This window comes from Symphalangus syndactylus, chromosome 5 (genome assembly GCF_028878055.3).
Source record: "Symphalangus syndactylus isolate Jambi chromosome 5, NHGRI_mSymSyn1-v2.1_pri, whole genome shotgun sequence".
NCBI classification, from domain to species: Eukaryota; Metazoa; Chordata; class Mammalia; order Primates; family Hylobatidae; genus Symphalangus; species Symphalangus syndactylus.
In genome coordinates, this window is record NC_072427.2 from 130,707,042 (window position 1) to 130,727,480 (window position 20,439).

At 53.2% G+C, this 20,439-nt stretch overlaps 1 protein-coding gene across 2 annotated transcripts in view; it reads left to right on the forward strand.

Moving 5' to 3' along the window:
- Positions 1 to 17,923, forward strand: part of PLA2G4E (phospholipase A2 group IVE) — a 69,368-nt gene extending 51,445 nt beyond the window's left edge. For both annotated transcript variants that reach the window (XM_055276934.2, XM_063639601.1), the window contains exons 7-20: positions 36 to 99; positions 973 to 1,151; positions 1,255 to 1,338; positions 1,693 to 1,730; positions 3,985 to 4,120; positions 5,734 to 5,870; positions 8,314 to 8,536; positions 11,380 to 11,494; positions 12,055 to 12,192; positions 13,442 to 13,549; positions 14,222 to 14,425; positions 15,610 to 15,776; positions 17,000 to 17,183; positions 17,647 to 17,923. In XM_055276934.2, coding sequence (XP_055132909.1) covers positions 36 to 99; positions 973 to 1,151; positions 1,255 to 1,338; positions 1,693 to 1,730; positions 3,985 to 4,120; positions 5,734 to 5,870; positions 8,314 to 8,536; positions 11,380 to 11,494; positions 12,055 to 12,192; positions 13,442 to 13,549; positions 14,222 to 14,425; positions 15,610 to 15,776; positions 17,000 to 17,183; positions 17,647 to 17,867 — 1,998 coding nt within the window. In that variant the 3' untranslated portion in view covers positions 17,868 to 17,923. The remainder of the gene's footprint in view (positions 1 to 35; positions 100 to 972; positions 1,152 to 1,254; positions 1,339 to 1,692; positions 1,731 to 3,984; positions 4,121 to 5,733; positions 5,871 to 8,313; positions 8,537 to 11,379; positions 11,495 to 12,054; positions 12,193 to 13,441; positions 13,550 to 14,221; positions 14,426 to 15,609; positions 15,777 to 16,999; positions 17,184 to 17,646) is intronic.
- Positions 17,924 to 20,439: the final 2,516 nt, after the last annotated feature.

Below are 20,439 nucleotides of genomic sequence, written 5' to 3' on the forward strand. Positions count from 1 at the left end.
TCAGACACTCCATGACCCTCCTTTGTTTTTTACAGTCTCGACAAGTCTCCTGCCTGGAGGTTCATGCACAATCCAGGAGGCGGAGGAAGAGGGAGAAAAGTGAGCTGTTTTGCCTTTTTTGCCTACTGGGGGACAAGGGGCAGCTGCTTCCAAATCCCATCAGCATCAGACTCCACCTAGTCCAGGGTTTCCCTGGGCTCAGGGGGACAAAAAGCTTGGCTGAAACCCCTCAGAATCATCTCACCCCCGGTAATCATGAGCCCCTGGCCTCCCATCCTGCTCTGTAAAGGGCGTGTTCTCCCAAGCACCCACATAACCTTGGAGTGTCCCAGGTCTGGGGTCCCAGTGCTGCCCCCTCTGTCCACGCTTATCTGTGCTGTGCCATGCCAGGACCTCAGATTGCCTGGGTCAGTGAGGTGGTCAGCACCCGAAGCCCAGGGCCCCTCTAACTATGCCCCTTCCTCTAGGCAGACCACAGCTCACAGAGGGTCCTAGCACTTTATAGCTGGCAGAGACCTAAGAGATCCACGAATAGCATACCCCCACCCTACTCCCCACCCCACCCCATGTTGCCCATGCAAGGCTACCAGACATGAGGGAGGGAGGGAGGATAGAAGAGGCGTCTACCTCAAAAGCAACAGTGTGCTGAGGGCCTGCCTCTCTACAGTGGGCAGGTTACTGTGGGGCATCTTCTGGCAAAGCTGAGCCAAGGACTGGTCCTGAGGACCTTCTCAGCATCTCAAAGGGTTTTCTGGGGACCATGTTTGTCCGCGTCCTCATAAACCTCATTAAAATGCAGGTTCCTGGGCCCTGCCCTACCCTATAAATTGAGAATCTCTGGGGAATTTGAACCAGTGCCCCAGGTGATTCTAAACTCCTCCTGGATATCTCCAAATAGGCTTTTGGCTGGACCAGGTTGCGGGTGGGTAGTGAGAGGCTCCCGGGGTCTCACCCTCTTGCCCTCTCTCCCAGTGAAGGACCTCCTGGTGATGGTGAATGAGTCCTTTGAGAACACCCAGCGTGTCCGGCCCTGCTTGGAACCCTGCTGCCCAACCTCTGCCTGCTTCCAAACTGCTGCCTGCTTCCACTACCCCAAGTACTTCCAGTCCCAGGTGCACGTGGAAGTGCCCAAGAGTCACTGGAGCTGTGGGGTACAAGACGGCCGACACTGGGGGAGGTGTGGGGGACTGGGGCAGGTGTGGGGTGCCAGAGGAGCTCCACAGCCCCTCTCACAGAATCCGCCCATCCCTCCAGCTTTGCTGCTGCTCTCGCAAGAACAGCCCCATCAGCCAGCCCCTCGACTGCCTTTCCGATGGTCAGGTGATGACCCTGCCTGTGGTGAGTGCCTGGGTCTGGGAAGGGCCCTGACTTACTTCCCCTGGAGCTCCTGTGGTAGGGAGATGGGGAGAGCCTGGGGGGATACAAGAGAGAAGGTGACTCATGAGGGTCTCTCTCAGGCAGGATGGAGGAGTCTTGTGGGGCAGGAGACTGATGAGCTACAGTGTGGTCCAAAGATTGTATGGAGGCTGAGTTGAAGATGGTGGGGAGATTGTGTCCAGAAGAGGGAGGCAGGGATGGAGCGCCTGTGTGTGTATGTGTGTGCTGAGTAGGGTCTGGGTGGACAGTGTGGATCTGGGATCACTTAGCTCTGAATTGCCACCTCTGACAAGCTTTTCATCTTTCCCTCCCCAGGGTGAGAGTTATGAATTACACATGAAGTCTACATCCTGGTATAGTACCCACATTCTGTCCGTGCCTCTCACTTATTCATAGTAGTGGGTGTGCAGTGGTATCTCACTGTGGTTTTGATTTGCATTTCCCCTGCGGCTAATGATGTTGAACATCTTTCCATGGGCTGGTTGGCGTATCTTCTTTGGAGACATTTCTATTAGATCCTTTGCCCACTTTTTATGTGGGTTATTTATGTTTTTATTGTTAAGTTGTAAGAGTGCTTTACATATGCCAGATACAAATCCCTTGTCAGATATATGATTTGCGAATATTTCCTCTTATTCTATAGCTTATCTTTTCACATTCTTGGTGGTGTCTTTTGAAGCACAAAGGACTTTACTTTTGATGAAATTTTTTTTTTATCTTGTCACTTGTGCTTTTGCTGTCATATCTAAGAAACTGGAAATCATTGCCTAATCCCATGTCCTGAAATTTTTATTTTATTTTATTTTACTTATTTTATTTTGAAACGGAGTCTCACTGTCGCCCAGGCTGGAGTGCAGTGGTGCGATCTCGGCTCACTGCAACCTCTGCCTCCTGGGTTAAGCGATTCTCCTGCCTCAGCCTCCCCAGTAGCTGGGATTACAGGTGCACACCTCTACACCTGGCTAATTTTTGTATTTTCAGTAGAGACGGGGTTTCACCATATTGGCCAGGCTGGTCTCGAACTCCTGACCTCAAGTGATCCACCCTCCTCGGCTTCCCAAAGTGCTGGGATTTCAAGCCTGTGCCACTGCGCCTGACCAAGGTCCTGAAAATATATTCCCATTTTTTTTCTAAGACTTGTTTAGTTTTAGCTCTCACATTTAGGTCTATGATCAATTTTTAGGTAATTAATCTATATGGTATAAAAGAGGGGCTCAACCTCGTTCTTTGGCATGTGGATATCCAGTTGTCTCAGCACCATCTGCTAAAAACAACATTGTTTTCAGAAATCTTGATTGTCAGAAATCAAGTGGCCGTGATTTCTATTTACAGTTTGATTAGCTATTTGCCCTTGGAAAAGCTCTTTGCCCTTCCTGAGTCTCTGTTTTCCTCATCTGTACATTGGGAGAATAATAAGGATCCTGTGCATCACTGGGTTGCTCTGAGGATCCAGCTAGACAGCACGTGCGAAGTACTCAGTAATCCATCTGGCAAGTGGGATGCTCAGCAAACGTCAACTAATGTTCTTGTTATTATTGTTGTTGTATTATTATTCATTCCCTGTTGAAGCCAAAGAAAGAATTATATTCTAACAGCTGTGTCTGCAGCCCTGTGCTAGACAGAGAGGAGACATGATGGAAACCTCCTAGGCCCTGCCTCCAAGGAGATGTGGCTTTGTTAGTGAGCCAAGGCTCAGTTGGAAATGGTCAAGGTACATTCATCTGGAGTCACTGGGGAGCTGGGCCTTGGAGGATGCACAGGCTGGAGGTGGGCAAAGGGAAGACACTTCTGGTGAAGGCAGGGGCCTGTGCCAAGACCCGGAAACAGGACTGCTTTTGGGGGCTCTGGGACCTGACCCAGAAGCTTCGAGGGTAGTTTGAGGTGAGCTTGGAAAGGTCAGGCAGGATCTTGGATGCCAGGCCAGGAGCCTGGACTTGTTTGGGGCAGGGATGTGATTAAAAAAAAAAAAGAGGACAAGCATTGGGCATGTCACAGAGGTGCCTGCCCCACCTGCCTGCAGACTGTGAGGTGACACAATGAGATCACGGATGTGACGGTTTTTGTCAATTGCACACACACACAGGATAATTGTTATTCTAGGAGCAGGAAGAGCTCATTGAAGAATGTGAGCTCCATAGGAACAGGGAGTTTGTTTACCTAGCACAGAAGAGTCCATACCGTGGGGCCTTGTTCAGAGGGATTTGGCAAAATGATCTCAGTGCCTCTTGTCACCTATGCCTGGCCCTGGGCTAGAGAAGGCACCCGGGGGAAGACTTTTTGGACTTTCCAGATCTGGCCGAGGAGACAGAGGACTCAAAGCGTCCCTAACGCAGTGCCAACAGTTATCTTTTGTTGAGTACCAACTAGCATTGTGCCAGCTAAGGCTTTGGGGGCTTTGCATTTGTTATCTCTTTAAGTGCTGAAGACAGTGCTGAGAGTTCAGCACGATTCGCCCCACTTTACAGATGAGAAAGTGGAGGCCCAAGGTCACAGAAATGGTCCCTGGCAGAAGCAGGCTTTGAGCCTAGGTCCAGTGGACCCTAAAGCTGTGTCTACTCCAGGGAGGTAGAGGCTGCAGGCCCACTACAGAGTCCTCTCTCCCTCCAGCCCTGAGACACCGGATGTGCGGCTGGGCTTCAGCCTGTGCCCAGCAGAGCTGGAGTTTCTGCAGAAGCGGAAGGTGGTGGTGGCCAAGGCCCTGAAGCAGGTGCTGCAGCTGGAGGAAGACCTGCAGGAGGACGAGGTGGGTAATCAGGGGTGTGGCCAGCCTAGGCCCAGCTGGTCCTTCCAGCACCACGCCCTCCCAGCCAACCCAGGCCCTGCCCTGCCCCAGGCGCCACCTCCATGGATGCTTTTACTGCTGAGGTACAGGCAGGCGCCCTGGTGAGGGCTGTGCTGGAAGTGATTCTGTTTTATATTCACAAGGGAAGGGGAGAGAAAATGGAGAGAGAAAGGACAGAGACCCAGCGGCTCCTCCCAAGCACTAAGAGCTCCTGTAGTGGCTAAAGGGGCCTTACTCAGGGACAAAATGCCCTCCTCACCCCAGCCAGGAAAACATTTTAAGCTGTACCACCTCCTGCACCCCACACCTCCACCCAAAAGGCCTTAGGTCCTTCTTTCCTCAATTGTCTCTCCTCTCAAATCCGCACAGGTAGACACACTCACAGAAATAACAGCGCTAGGAAGCAGGAGAGAAGCAACTTGCACTCCTAGGGCCAGGCTGCCCCTTCTTCCCACGGGAGCAGACGGTGGGCCTCTGTCACAGCCCTCTGTTGCCTCCCTTGTGTGGACCAAGGCCCACACTCCCCTGGGCAGCAGGCAAGCCCTCCAAGTGCCTGCTTTCTGAGGCTGACCTAGGTGAGGACAGAGACCTGGCGGGTGCCCGGGGAGGACTTGTGATAGCGCTTTAGCCAATGGAAGGTTCTTACAGCCCCCACTCAAAGGAAAACAGACAGAGTGAGTCTTGACAAAGACCCCCTTCCTCCCTCCTTTTTTTTTTTTTTATTGAGACAGAGTCTTGCTCTGTCGCCCAGGCTGGAATGCAGTGGCACCATCACAGCTCACTGCAGCCTCCACCTCCCAAGCTCAAGCAATCCTCCTACGTCAGCCTCCCAAGTAGCTGGGACTCCAGGAACGAGCCACAATGCCTGGCTAATTTTTGTATTTTTTTGTAGAGGTGGGTTTCCCCATGTTGCCCAGGCTGGTCTTGAACTCCTAGGCTTAAGCAATCTGCCCACCTCGGCCCCCCAAAGTGCCAGGATTACAAGTGTGAGCCACTGTGCCTGGCCCTGTCTTTAGGGAAACATTCCAGGGGCCTCTTAAACCTCTATCCACCCAGAGCTGGCAACCCTGCTCCTTCCCACATCACCAGTCCATTGACTCTTGGCCTTGCCAGTACAGTACCTGCTGAGCAGGTACCACGTGCCAGGCCTGGTGCCTTACATCAGATCCAGCTACAGAAGATGTTGGTTTATCCTATTGAGGGATCGCACATTAGTAGGGTTCTTGAACAAGCTGCCCACCCCCCTCGGACCCCAGTTTTATCACCTGTTAACTGTGGGCTGGACTAACAGTACTAAGAACTCTGCTAGCCACAGCCTTCTGTGATTTACCAAGCCTGTGTTAGGCTTCAGAGTCCTTCACTGACACCAACCACTGGGAGTGGAGCTGAGGTCTATTTCTAGACCCACTGCTCTGTGGAAAGGCAGGTGTCAGGTGGCTCAACGCCACACTCCCTGCCCTCTGTAGCCAGCTCTGCCTCCTCCATTGTTCTTTCGAAGTTTCCGTCATTCTAAATCTTCTCCCAAGCTTTGCCTCTGGAGCCTTCCCCAACCGTCTGCCTCTGTGTAACCCCAGGTGCCGCTGATAGCCATCATGGCCACTGGGGGTGGAACAAGATCCATGACCTCCATGTACGGCCACCTGCTGGGGCTGCAGAAGCTGAACCTCCTGGACTGTGCCAGCTACATCACTGGCCTGTCAGGGGCCACCTGGTAAGGAGATGTGAGCCACTGTCTGTGGATCCCAGGGCAAGCCCCAAACAGGCTGGCCTGGGGTCTCAGGTGAAGCTCCTCCCCGCCACCCAAAGTGACTCCTGAAGCCTGGGAAGTGCCCCACATGCAGTGGTGTGGCCTTGGGCACGCAGCTTGGCTCCTTGGAGGCTTGGCTTCTGTACCTGCACAGTGCAGATAACAATAGCTCTGACCTCATGCAGCGGGTGTAAGAGGCTCTCCCACTACTAAGCATGCCAGAGACACTGTATGCGCTGGCCTTTCTTGGTGTTACTGTTTCCCTGGGGCTGTGGTATGGACCCAGGAACATGACCCCATACAGCTGGGGACATGCAATGGGCAGGGCCCTGTGGCTGAGCTCCCTCCTGCTCACCCTCTGCTGGTGAGCAGGGCCGGGGGCTGAGCACTGGGTTCCCCCACAGGGAGGCCAGGGTGAGGTCAGCTTACCCACAGAAGGCACAGTGCCTGCGGCCCACTGTACTTTTAGGGGCCCACAAAAATAGGTTAATTTCTTTTAAAATCAGGATCCTTTCATTAACAAACTTATAGGTTGAAGGAAATGTTTTAATAAATAATATGAATACATTTGTCTTTATACAACACGGTCATGAAATATAAATTTTAATATTTTTATGTGGCCAGCATGAAATATAAATTTTAAATTATATAAATTAAATATATATAATTTAAATATATAAATTATGTGGCCAGGTATGGTGGCTCACATCTGTAATCCCAGCACTTTGGGAGGCAGAGGCAGAAGGATTGCTTGAGGCCAGGAGTTCAAGACCAGGCTGGGCCACATAGGGAGGTCTTGTCTTTAAAAAAAAAAATTAAAATTAAAAAATAAAAATAAAAAACATATAAACGTTTTTTGTGGGGCCCATCAAAATCCTCCTGTGGCCCTGGTTCAGGGGTAGCCTATCAAGCAGGGCCGTGTCCTGTCTGTGACTGGTGGGCCTGTGAGCCCCGAGGTCCCTTGCTGTGCCTTGTATACTGGAGGAGCTCTGGGTAGCCCCCCATGTGAGCAAGTAGATGTGAATGGGCCTTGGAAAGCCAAGGGCTCCTGTGCCACACACTTCCCCAGGGGGCAGAGGCGCCAGCCCAGGTGAGACAGAAGGAGCCGTTTACCTCTTGCTAAGCATTGGAGTCCCTGCTTCCTATGGCTCATCTTGTTTCTTCCTCACAAAAACTATGAGGGAGGCACTGTCATTATTTTTCAGCTGGAGAAACAAAGTATTTGCCAGGGACACTCAGTTAATGAGCAGTGGAGTGGAATTTGAACCTAGTCCCGGGCCCACATCCTTAACCCCCACACTAAATGGCTGCCCCGGGTAGTAGGTTAAGAAGGTAACTTGCTTCCAGCAGGTTGGGGGGCACCTGTGTCCTCCCGGACTACTATGCGATAGACAGAAAGCGGAAGGAACTCAGGCCCAGCTGGCGTGGGATGGGTGGGGTCCCCCGGCCTGGGGAAAGCACAAGTTGTATTATTTTAAAAACTCATTTGCAATGGCTTCTGGAAGCTGTTTTAAAGGATAAAATGAATGGGTGAAGCTTATGGAAAGCAGGGTGCTTTTTGTTGAAAAGTTTCCTGACCACCTCCCACCTTCCCAAAAACAAGTCCTGTGAGGGAAGAGGCCCCTGTTTCCTTAAATGTGCAGCCGAAGACTAGCTCCACTGCCAGGGAGGTCGTTCTCAGGCGCAGAATGAAAAGGGCCCTTTCCTGTCCTGACATAGAAAAGCTGGATCCAGGCCAAGGAGAGGCAGACCGAGGCCAGACCCAGGGCTAGCGGGGTCACCTCTTTGTTTTGCTCCCCCGACAACCAACATGTAAGTTAAGAAGAGAAAGGGCAATAAATCCTCAGTCAACAGCAGAATTATAGGAATTAACATGGCAGAGTAGGAAAGCCAGGACCTGAAATCAGTCGAGCCTGGGTTTAAACGTGGGCTCCAGCATTTGTTCTGTGCCACGCACTGTTCTAGCTACCCCACATCACCTTAACTCGTGTAATCTTCACCAGAACTCTATGAAGCAGGTACAGTTATTGTAATTCTCCCCATTCCACAGACAGGAAAACTGAAGGGAACGGTGACTAAGTAGCTTGCCCAAGATCACACAGCTAGTGAGCGATAGAGCCTGGCTTGATCCAGAAAGATCTGGATCCAGAATCTTCATCTTAACCACTGTTATGCCTGGCACAGAGTGGGCATTCAAGAACTGGTAGCACTTGTGATTATGAGTAATAATGTTCACCTCCCCTGCTCCTCGCTGCCTGCCAGGCCTCTGCCTCACCCCTACTCTCCAGGTTCCCCTCCTTACAGGTGAGGGTTCCCAATGGCCTGCCTACCTTCCCTCCTGCCCAGGTCCAGGACTGATCAGACAGGAGCCGGTGCAACCCTATCAGCTGTGCCTGTCTCTCTCCAGGACCATGGCTACCTTGTACCGTGACCCTGACTGGTCCTCCAAAAACCTGGAGCCTGCTATCTTTGAGGCCCGGAGACATGTGGTAAAGGACAAGCTACCCTCCCTGTTCCCAGACCAGCTCCGCAAATTCCAGGAGGAGCTCCGGCAGCGCAGCCAGGAAGGCTACAGGGTCACCTTTACAGACTTCTGGGGCCTGCTGATAGAGACCTGCCTGGGGGACGAGGTAGGTGCTCGGCTTCTCCCGGTCCCCACCCTGCCCTGACTGATGCCTGGCTCTCTTTCTTCCTCAGGGGAGTCAGGACTTCCATTGCGCACAGGGAGTTAGGTTAGACCTGCGGAAGTATCCTTGGGCTGGAAGACCCATGAGGTGTCGGAATCTATGGTGGAGGAAGGTGGTGGGATTGTCTCCCGTGTACCCTTTAGAGGATGGCTGAGACCCTCGGGTTGGAGGCAAACCTGCCTAGGGCAGCATGTCCTCTGAGAGCCACGCCAAGACACCTGTGAGGGAAAAACGGGGAGGAAGCCGGGGAAGACTGGAGAGCAGTGATGCCGTGAAGCGAGTCTGACCCTAGGGGTGGCGAGAGGAAGAAAGGTCAGGCGGCAGCATCCCAGACCACGATGTGGTCTGCAAGGCCCTTGGAGGGTCCTCCAGCCAAAGCTGGCTGTCACAGGTGTCCCGCATCTCCCAGAACGGGCCAGCCTCAGTATCCCTGCCCCACTCAGTCACAGGAAGTGCAGCCTCAGCACAGACTCAGCTGTGGATTTCAGAGCACAGCAGCCGGGGTCCTTAGTCAATAACACTCTCTACAGTTGGAGGTCTGCAGGGCTCGTTCTCACGGCCACCAGTGGGCCCAATGAGGTTCCTTCCTATTCTGAGATCCAATGATCTGACTAATACATGCCCAAGAAGAGGACCAGCCTGTGTTGGGTGGCTGCTGCTGTGAAAGCTGCGACCCAACACAGGCTGGTCCTTTTCCTGGACACATGGCAGAGCACAGGGATCTCCAAGGGGTGTTTCGATCCTGGACATCAGGGTGGGCTCAGCTGACATCTGTGCCCTTTAGGTTGCACAAGCCGAGCTGAACAACTTTTGCTGTTGCTTGACCCCAAAGCAGAGCTTCCCGCCTAACCTCTGTCCAGGCCCACGGTTCCCTGCCCCACTCCAGAGGTGTCTGTCCAGGCCCACGCTTCCCTGCCCCACTCCAGAGGTGTCTGTCCAGGCCCACGCTTCCCTGCCCCACTCCAGAGGTGTCTGTCCAGGCCCACGCTTCCCTGCCCCACTCCAGAGGTGTCTGTCCAGGCCCACGCTTCCCTGCCCCACTCCAGAGGTGTCTGTCCAGGCCCACGCTTCCCTGCCCCACTCCAGAGGTGTCTGTCCAGGCCCACGCTTCCCTGCTCCACTCTAGAGGTGTCTGTCCAGGCCCACGCTTCCCTGCCCCACTCCAGAGGTGTCTGTCCAGGCCCACGCTTCCCTGCCCCACTCCAGAGGTGTCTGTCCAGGCCCACGCTTCCCTGCTCCACTCTAGAGGTGTCTGGGGAGTTCTGAATTCAAATCAGAACTTGCCAGAAAATCATTGCAGCAATTATTTTTTATAATAGTGTGTTCCATCTTCCAGAAAGCCAGGCAGTTTGAGCGCCTTAGAATGACCAGACCCTCATCTTCGATCTTCCCTCATTCCTTCAGTTAAATTACTTGAGTGCCTCCTGCATGCCAGGCACTGTGCTGGCAAATGGGGGTTCAGAAAGGAACCGGACATGTTCCAACCCGAGGCCTTCACCACTTCTGAGGGATCCCACCCACCCTGCCCGTGTGACAACCCACCACCTAACCTGTCCTCCCTATGAAGCAGAGCAGGCAGAGGCCAAAGGCGTCAGCTTTGGGATTCAGGAAGGATGGGGTTGAAATTCAGGCCCTGCTCTTTACTATTCCTTAAGTGGGAATTACATCAATAAGTGCCAGTTAACATTTTCAACAATATTGTAACAATCGTGAGTGCCGCATATGATGAGGAAGCACCGAGTCTTCCGACATCAGGGGTCTCAGCATTCTGGGGGTTTGGTGGGAAGGAGCTGGGTTCCCAGGAAAGCAAGGGCAGGGCTGATGTTGAGAGGCCTCTGCTCTTGCACTGTGGCCAGGACAGGAGCCCCTTTCCCTTGGGCCCCCTTGACAATGAATGTGGACCAGCTCCTCCCTGAGCCTGCAGCTTTACTTCCAGGACAGTCGGCTCTCTGATGCCCAGATCTCTGGGCCCAGTTATGACCCTGTTTGCTTTCAAAGGAGACCCACATGTCATTGGGCGTATACATGTGTTTGCCATTCCACACGGGTTCTGTAGCCTTTGCACACTTGGGTGACCAGGGTTGGTCACCCAGAAGTCAGCTGCTTGGCCTAGGGTCACAGCCTGGGCCTCTAAGACCTTGATTCTGCCTCGTCTGCAGTGGCCAATTCACTTTGGGAGGTGGACTGTGGCCTGGGCTGATCTGCAAGTCTCCCCAGTCTGGGGATTAGAGGGACCTCAGCCACCATCTAGTGCTCAAGTCCTAAGTCTTTTGTTAAAAAAAAAAAAAAAAAAAGGGAAAGGGAGGGGAGGGGAGGGGAGCAAAGGAAGGGAAACTTCTTTTTCCTCCAACTTTTTACCCCTCAGTTGAGGGAGCTCAACATGCCAAGCTGATTTTTAAAAAAATGGAGCTGCTAAAAATGGAGCTGCTCCAGTTCTAGCAGAGGGAAGACGATGGGGCAGAAGAGGGGCAGTGCTAGCCTCTCCCACCCCTTCCTCTGTATCTGCTGACCCCTAAGACCAAGACCCTGGGTCTCTGAGGGACTATCCTAAACTGCGGATCCAGTCCCGGCCCCTGTCTGGTGGTGGGCAGCCTGAGGGGGTGGTGCCTATGCCATTGGTGCCCTTTCAGAGTGATTTGGCTGGTGTCAGCTGGGGCTGATACAGCAGCCCGGTGAGCTCAGGAGCCAGGAAGTGGCTGCAGGGGTCCAGATTGTCCTCTCATTCTGCACTGCCTCCCCCACCCCCTGGGCTGCTGCTTCTCTTTGAACATTTTGTTTCCCCACAGAGAAATGAATGCAAACTGTCAGATCAGCGTGCTGCTTTGAGCTGTGGCCAGAACCCCCTGCCCATCTACCTCACCATCAATGTCAAGGATGATGTAAGCAACCAGGACTTCAGAGGTAACACCAGTGGCTGGTGATTTATAAGGGGGGTGGGCCCTTCTTGGTGGGCAAAAGCACCCAGCACCTCCAGGTCCCCCTATCCCATCCATCTTTGTCAACCTCTACATCCAGACTGTGTGCACAGCTGGAGAAATCACCTTTGCTATCCCAATCTGCCCTGCTGCATGAGTGAGGCCTGCGGGCATTGTCTGCAGCTTCCCTGGGCATGTGTTTGATGGCACTGGGGAAGACAAAGGTTGTGAAAGGAAGATATTTCTAAGCTGCCCAGAGAGAGAGACTCCAGAGACCTGCCCTGCTTCAGGGTCAGTTTTTGTCCCATTCAACAGGCTCTGAGGTGCAAACGAGCCATCCTCCTTGCAAAGCATGGCAAAGCTGAGCCTTGCCATGCCAGCAGAAGCTGGCCAAGGGTGCCCCCATGTGTCCTTTGGGGGAACTGCGGCCTCCCTGTCCCAGGCTTTCCAAGGCCGGAGCCAGTGCCTGCAGGCAGGAGGGGGGCCCGGCTGTGTGGACGGCTCCCTGGCCTGAGACTGACCACCGTCCTGCTGCTTCATGTGCAGAGTGGTTCGAGTTCTCCCCCTACGAGGTGGGCCTGCAGAAGTATGGAGCCTTCATCCCCTCCGAGCTCTTCGGCTCCGAGTTCTTCATGGGGCGGCTGGTGAAGAGGATCCCAGAGTCTCGAATCTGCTACATGCTAGGTGACTGCCTTGGAACTGGCGGAATGACAGGGGGCTGCTGCCCCAGTGCTGGGCCACCTTGGGTTGGCCCTGATTATGTGACACTCGAGGCACTTGCCAGCATTGCCTCATCCTAGGAGAGGTCCCAAGTCACTGAGGACCAGAGTTGTTCGGGGGACTCTCCCAATTTCCTGGTCGCCAGCAGTCTCCTTGTGGCCTGCTCAGCACCACACTGGGAACAGCAGACTCAGAAGGAAGCTTCTGTAACTCCCACCCACTCCCATCTGGCTTCAGCTAGCAGTGTGCCTGCTTCCAGGGGCCAACCCAGACCTGGGACCCAAGGGTCCAGGGAGACCACAGTGTAAGGGGCAGGGTCACCAGGGAAGCCTGGCCCGGCCTCCCACCCTAAGCACCTCGGTCCTTCAGGAGCTGGGCCCACCGATTGCAGGACCCACTCGAGTTCTTCCCGTCAGAGTCTTAGCTGCGCCCGTCAAAGGGCTTCTTCAGAAACAGACCCACATTCACAGCCCCAACAAGCCCTTATTTAAATTAGTTGTCTGTGCCCTCCCCTTCTGTCTATCCCAAACCAACCCATCCTGCAAGATCCAACTCAGTCCCGTCACTTCTTCCCCCAGAAGCCCCCAGCCCACGGTGGCCTCTCCTTCCCCTGAACACCTATGCTGTTGAGCATGTGGTTTAGAAAACTGTAGTCAAAACACGTGAACAGAACTCTGAACTCTGGCTTCTCACTCACTAGCTGTGTAAAGTTGGCCAAATTGCCTCACCTCTCGAAGCCTCCATCTTCTCATTAGTTAATTAGGCTTAAGAGTAAAACCTACCTTATAGAGATTCCAAACGGGTCAATGCCTAATGCCCTACATTTAAAAATCATAATAACAAATAGCATTTGCATTTATTGAGTGCTCACCATGTGCCAGGTGCTGCCCTAAATGCTTTAGATGTATTCACTGACGGCAGCTGGACTTAAACTCAAAGCCTGCACTTGCCAGCATTAAATCCCTGCCGGGGCTGTGCCTTATACACCTTTACGTCTCCCAGCACTGAGGGGAGGGAAGAGAAGAGCTGAGAGCTGAGCCCCTCAGTCACTATATTGAGCTGCACGGGGGAGGGGAGAAGGACGTGGAAGTCTGAAGTCGGTCCCTCCTGCGGAGCAGCCTGGCTTGCATGGGGTGGGGGGGTGGGGAATCAAGTGTCAGTGTGGGGCCTGGGGCTGCTGGGTGGAGCTGCTCACGCTGGCCCTGGCTCCCAGGCCTGTGGAGCAGCATCTTCTCTCTCAACCTGCTGGATGCCTGGAACCTGTCACACACCTCGGAGGAGTTTTTCCACAGGTGGACAAGGGAGAAAGTGCAAGACATCGGTGGGTGACCCCCAGCTTTCCCTCATGGCTGGGTGATGGGGGGCGGCCCCCGGCTTTCCCTCATGGCTGGGTGATGGGTGACCCCCAGCTTTCCCTCATGGCTGGGTGATGGGGGACGGCCCCCGGCTTTCCCTCATGGCTGGGTGATGGGTGACCCCCGGCTTTCCTTCATGGTTGGGTGATGGGGGGCAGGGTGTGGATCACGAACCGAGGATGAGGCCCCCTGCCACATGTTTCCGCATCGTCACTTATGGCCTAAGACACGGGAGGGCAGCTGGGGCTACAGTGTCTTCCCTGCCTGGAGGGGAGGGTGACTGTAGGTGAGTGACACTGGTGCCAAGGCCCGGAGGCAAGGCTCCCAGCACCCAGGAGAAGTGAGGAGAGTAGGGTCTATAGCAGTCACAGGTCACTCTTTGAAACTGCCTGTCCTCTCCAGGACACTTCTTAGCTGTCTCGCTCCCCCTCCCTCTCTACTACCTCTCTGCTTACTCCATGTCTCTCACCTGGGTCCTCCTAACCCCAGTGCCAGGGCCTTGAGAGCCCAGCAAGGAAGGTATGAGCTGCTTTTACAGTGCTCACCCCTGGGTGCCAGGCAACCATGTGGGGCTTCACGTGGGCAATCTGGGGACCCCACCTCTCATGACCTGTCCTTCATCCCTCCCTCCCCTGCAGAAGACGAGCCGATCCTGCCTGAAATCCCCAAATGTGATGCTAACATCCTGGAGACCACGGTAGTGATCCCAGGGTCATGGCTGTCCAATTCTTTCCGAGAAATCCTTACCCATCGGTCCTTCGTGTCTGAGTTTCACAACTTCCTGTCTGGGCTGCAGCTGCACACCAACTACCTCCAGAATGGCCAGTTCTCTAGGTGGAAAGGTAACCCTACCTGACTACTCCTTGAGGCCTGCCTCCATATGGAGGAGGAAGATGTGGATGTCAAGGCTGCCATGCAGAAAGAATAAGAAAACTTCTCTGGCTATGTTCCCTGGGCCAGGCAGCTCTCTCCTCATGGTGTTTTCCACATTTGGTGGTGTCGTCTTGAACACTGTATGGGTCTGGCAGCAGGGAGTGGTGTGGGTACTTAACTCACTGCATCTGTACAGCAATTCTATACAGAATCTGTACAGCAGTCCCTAGCAGGTAGAAGTTGGCCCCGTGTTACAGATGGGGAAACAGGGGGTCTTACTTCCTGCAGTTGTGTTCTGGGGATGCCCTTTAATGTGAGTGGTGCCAGGCACAGTGGCTCATACCTGTAACCCCAGCACTTTGGGAGGCCGAGGCTGGAGAATCTCTTGAGTCCAGGAGTTTGAGACCAGCCTGGGCAATATGGTGAGACCCCATCTCTTAAAAATAAGTTTTTAATTAGCTGGGCATGATGATGAGCACCTGTAGTCCCAGCTACTTGGGGGCTGAGATGGAAGGATCATTTGAGCCCAGGAGGTCAAGGCTGCAATGAGCCATGATCATGCCACTGCACTCCAGCCTGGGCAATAGAACAAGACCCTGTCTCAAAAAAAAAAAAAAAGAAGAAGAAGAAGATAATGTGAGTGGTGCCCACTTGGAACTGGACAGGGATGGCCCAGCTCAGGAACCCCCAAGTGGTAAGCAGCACAGCCAGGCCTTAAACTGTGGTCCTGCAGCGTCAGCTCAGTGCCGCCTCCTCTGCTGCTGAGGCTCTAAGGCATTGAATTTCACCTTCTTAATATTTTAATTGGCCATGGCCTGCAAATGGCTGCTTGAGCCTGGCCTGTTAAGCCTCATCCTCACCATCTGGGGCCAATGGGACAGCTGGCCAGGGCCCAGGGTTTACACTATTTATGGGTGGTCTTAAGCCCCTCCTACCCCACAAGTATCAACATCCCATAAAAGACTAGCTAAAAGCCCAAGATAACGCTATTCTTCCTCAGCCCACCCAGAGGGCACTGGAACTCAGTGGGCGTCCTGGTCAGGCTGAGGCGAAGGACTCTCCAGACAGGGCGCTCCATCCCCCCAGGTGCCTCTGTCCATTGGCTGAGGTCAGGGCACCAGGTGTGTCGGTAACGGGAAGGCTTGGCTTTCAGACACAGTGCTGGATGGTTTCCCAAACCAGCTGACCGAGTCCGCGAACCACCTGTGCCTGCTGGACACCGCGTTCTTTGTCAACTCCAGCTACCCGCCCCTCCTCAGGCCAGAGCGAAAAGCCGACCTCATCATCCACCTCAACTACTGTGCTGGGTCCCAGACAAAGGCAAGTGCGCAGCCTCCCTCCTGAGCACGGGCTGCAGCCTCTCCTGAGATGGGCCCCGCAGTCAGCGGCCTCACTCGCTGTGAACTGGGAAGAGGCACGCTCTCGACAGCCGCCAGACAGCATCAGAGGAAGCCAAGCAGCAGTCATGATGGGAAGTCAGACGCCCAGACCTCACGGGCAGCCAGCTGGCTCTCACACGCCATGGGGCCCACGTTGACTTAGCAAATTCGAATTTTACTCTTGCCTTGGAGCATTTGCCATATTTGGCAATTCTTCAGCTACAAAAAATGAGTTTTTAAAAATAACCTTAGTAGAGCCCATTTCATTCAAGAGCGTGTAATAGCCTATTTTCAAAATGATCACACTCTCCCTTCCTCCAGGGTATATGACCCTCCATGAATTACACTCAAGTGCTCTCAGGTGGGACGGAAGAGTGGTGGGGAGAGGAGGGCACTTGTCAGAACCAGAGGTTTTTATTTATTTTTATTTACTTCGGAAAGTTCTATGTGTGCACGGTCCTACCCTGAAGCCAGGGGAAGGGAAGTGTACACAGACCAACAGGGCAACAATGAAAACAATCTAAGTTTGTAAATGGGTAACAATGTACTTTCCTACGTGTGATCTCGTTTGGCCCTTACACCAGCTCTTGGAGGGAGACAGCACAACTGCTATCATTTCTCGTGTTATGGATGAGGAAACCAAGGCACAGAGAGACTTGCTTAAGATCACACAGCTAGTGAGCAGAGGAACGAGGGGCAGAACTGAGGGGGTTCTGACACTCTAAGGCAGTGCTCTTCCTGCGACATCATGCTTTTAGAGACGCCCTTGCAGAGTCTTTTCTAGCCCTGTACTACTGTCAGCTCCAAAGCCCATGCACATCCCACAGGGGCCTGGGCAGCTCTGGCTGTGTATGGCCTGTTTCCAGTCACCCTTCCAGGCTACCCACCACATCCACCCAAGTTTGTGTTTGGATGCAAACACCATCGAAAGGGCTTCTGTCCATTTTACTTGGGGAAGCAGCTTGCAGCTGGAGGCGCGTCCACCTACTGCCTTGGGCCTTTTGTCTTGACCTGGCTTTAGTCTCAAAATACCACACACTGGCAAAGCAGTTGGGGAGCTGAGTTGTTAGCTGGAGAAATCAGGAAGCTGAGGCTAAGAACTCTGTGCTTCTTCTCTACTTCCACTCCTCCTAATGTTCAAACACACCGTCTGTGCTATTCCAGCCCCTGAAACAAACTTGTGAGTACTGCACTGTGCAGAACATCCCCTTCCCCAAATATGAGCTGCCAGATGAGAACGAAAATCTCAAGGAATGCTACCTGATGGAGAACCGCCAGGAACCCGATGCCCCCATCGTGACTTTCTTCCCACTCATCAATGACACTTTCCGAAAATACAAGGCACCAGGTGAGCTGCCTCTGCGCTCAGTTCCCAGCACCCGCTGCCCTTGGCCCGGGAATGCCTTTAGATCTGTAGACTCTGCTAAGGGCACTATCAGGGAAGCCTGGCTCAGCTCCAGCCTGAGCCAACCTTGGCTTTCACAAAGAAGAAAAGGGCACCTCCCATTCCCTCACCCCCATGGGCTGGTAATGTCATCCCCCATTCTTTCAGTCATTCTACATTTTCTGACATTCAGCCATGTGCCCAGTACTGTGCTTGGTGCTAGGACAATCCTCCAATGGTTAAGCCCGCACCCCGCCCTGAGGAGCTTGCAGGTGTGCAGGGGTGTGTGTGAGGGTGTGTATACACGTTTTCACGCAGGTGTGTGTGTCTGTGAGTGCAGGTTGGTGGGCCTTGGGGAGAGATGTGGAAACAAGTCATTCTAACCTAACATGACAGGGTCTATAACAAGTCCTCCTGCTGCCCGCAGGTGTAGAGCGAAGCCCTGAGGAGCTGGAGCAGGGCCAGGTGGACATTTATGGTCCCAAAACTCCCTATGCTACCAAGGAGCTGACGTACACAGAGGCCACCTTCGATAAGCTGGTGAAACTCTCAGAGTACAACATCCTGAATAATAAGGACACTCTCCTCCAGGCTCTGCGGCTCGCGGTGGAGAAGAAGAAGCGCCTGAAGGGCCAGTGTCCCTCCTAGGCCCCAGGGAGCCTCCCCTGTTCTGGGTCAGCTTCTACCGTCAGAGGCGCAGGACGCATCAGGGCTGACCAGGTTACTACACAGCCAGCTCTGCTCTCTGGCAATGGGTGCAAGCAGGCTGGCCTGGGCTTTCTAATGAAAAATAAAAAATTTTAAAAAGTTGAGAAAGTCAGAGAGAGAGAGAGGAGCCCTGTTGGGGTTTTATACCCACTAGAGTTTCTTCAAGTGCTTCCCTATAGAGAAGGTGGTCTCACAGCCACAGGCCCCCACACGTCTGTGGAGAGGGAAAGCCTGGAGAAGAGGCTGGGCCCCTAGAAACCTTGACTCAGAGGCACAGCCCAGGGCTGGCAGCCCTCCTCTCTCTGTCCCCCACCTCATGTGGCGGGCCTAGGGAAATGCACAGAAGGACCTGAGAGGCACTCGGCGTTTCCCTGGAAAAACACTTTAAAATTTAAGGCAATTCTAGTCTTGTGATTTTTGTGTTTTTTTAGACGGAGTCTCTCTCTGTTGCCCAGGCTGGAGTGCAATGGCGTGATCTTGGCTCACTGCAACCTCTGCCTCCCAGGTTCAAGCAATTATCCTGCCTCGGCCTCCCAAGTAGCCGGGATTACAGGCACCTGTCACCATGCCCAGCTAATTTTTTGTATTTTTAGTAGAGATGGGGTTTTGCCATGTTGGCCAGGCTGGTCTCAAACTCCTGACCTCAGGTGATCCACCCACCTCGGCCTCCCAAAGTGCTGGGATTACAGGCATGAGCCACCGCACCCGGCCCTAGTCTCATTATTTTTATAGGCAATTATATTTCATGATTTTTATTTTTATGAATCGGAGTATTAATAGGAAGCATGAAGCTGGAAGATCTAGATGGAGCCTTAGAGATAAGCCAGTCTCTGCCACAACAAAGCCAAATAAGTGGCCAGTTTCAGTGGCTCTCTCCAGCTACCCAGAGCTCCAGGGCTGGTGATCCATGTAATCATGACCAGGCAGCCATGCCCAAGCATCCAGCTCCAAAGAAATGCCAGGCAAAGCCTAAGTCTATAGCCCAGGTTCACCAAATGAGGATCTGGGATGGAGTTGAGCAAGGTCAGGCAGGCTGCAGGTAAGTGAGGTTGGGTGCCAGGCAGATGATGCATCCAGCGCTGCCCACTCCAGCTGTCGGTGCTCACTGACAACCCTGCTCCAAGAGCGCCTCTCAGCCTCTTACCGCCCATCTATCCGGCTGCCAGATGGGATTACTTATTTCTAAATGTGATTCCTCTTATCTGTGTTGTCAACACCGTGACCAGTGCATTCCAACTCTTGGAGAGTCACCCACAGAGACTGAAACTAGGAGGAATTAGTCAAAAAGAACTAGGTTAGCCGTCAGAGGAAGAAGCCCGCCCTTGAAGATTGCTTCCTAATGAATCTCTGGGAAAACCCTGGGACACAGAGAAGGCCAAAGTCAGCAGGTCTCCCTTCAGGCTGGGAACATAACCAAGGAAATGCATAACCGGAGCCATTGACAGGCCCAGGCTGATAGAAGGTGAAAGCAGAAAGGCAGGAAGACATGAGCTCTGCAGGAAACCCAGCAACCCTGGAAGGCGGAGTCCACTTTCTGGGCCACCCTGCTCCCTAAGCAGTCTGGGTTGTGAGGAAACCAGTGGTGACGGGTACCAAAAGTTTAGAAAAATTGGCCTCCAACGTACATCCTTGCTACTCAAAGTGCAGTGGGGAGCTGGTTGGAAATGCGGAATCTCAGGGCTCAGCCCAGCTGTACTAAATCAGAAGCTGCATTTTCAGGAGATTCCCACCCCCAGGCCCCCCCTGTGATTCCTATGTGTATTAAAGTTTGAGAGGCCTGGATTTATGCCACTCCCTCCCATGAGCTTGGAACGTATGAATCAGTGCTCCCTTGAGCCACTGATAAACTGAGCTCTGGACCTACAAAACTGGTGCCCACCCAGGTAATGCTAACCTGGCACACCAGCCCTCCCCTCCACCAGAGCAACTGGCTGCCTCCACTTTGACATCTTTTCTTTCTGACTGCAACAGACTCTCCTTTAAGTATCAAAGAGTGAGCCAAGCAACAGACAGGACTTGTTTATTGTAAAGCGAAGGCAGCCATGCCTTGGATTCATCAAAAGTTTGTGAAATGAGGTTCATAAAATCATCATATTATTTGTGCATGGAATAAAATGGCCACTTGGGTGAATGCTGCTGACTCATCTGCTTTCATTATCTGATGCTGCAAGATATGCATAACCCTGCCCTTATCCCTCCAGGCTTCCTCCTCTCCACTCCTGGGGGAGTGAGTAGGCCGTTTCCATCCCATCCCACCTCTTCTCATGCAGCTTTGTTTCCTACTGCAAGGGTGTCTTCTTGTGGTGAGGTGCTCCTCCGTTTTCATCAAGCCATGTCATCAACTAGTGGGGCACCAGCTCGTACAGATCCGTGCTGTTCCAAGCTCAGGTATATTTCAGGAAACATTGCTTGAGAGGAACCAGAGGCAATTAACACCAATAAAACACCTACTTTGTGCACAGCAAGCTGCAAACAGTCTCTGCTTTCCAGAAACTTACATTTTGGTTCGGGA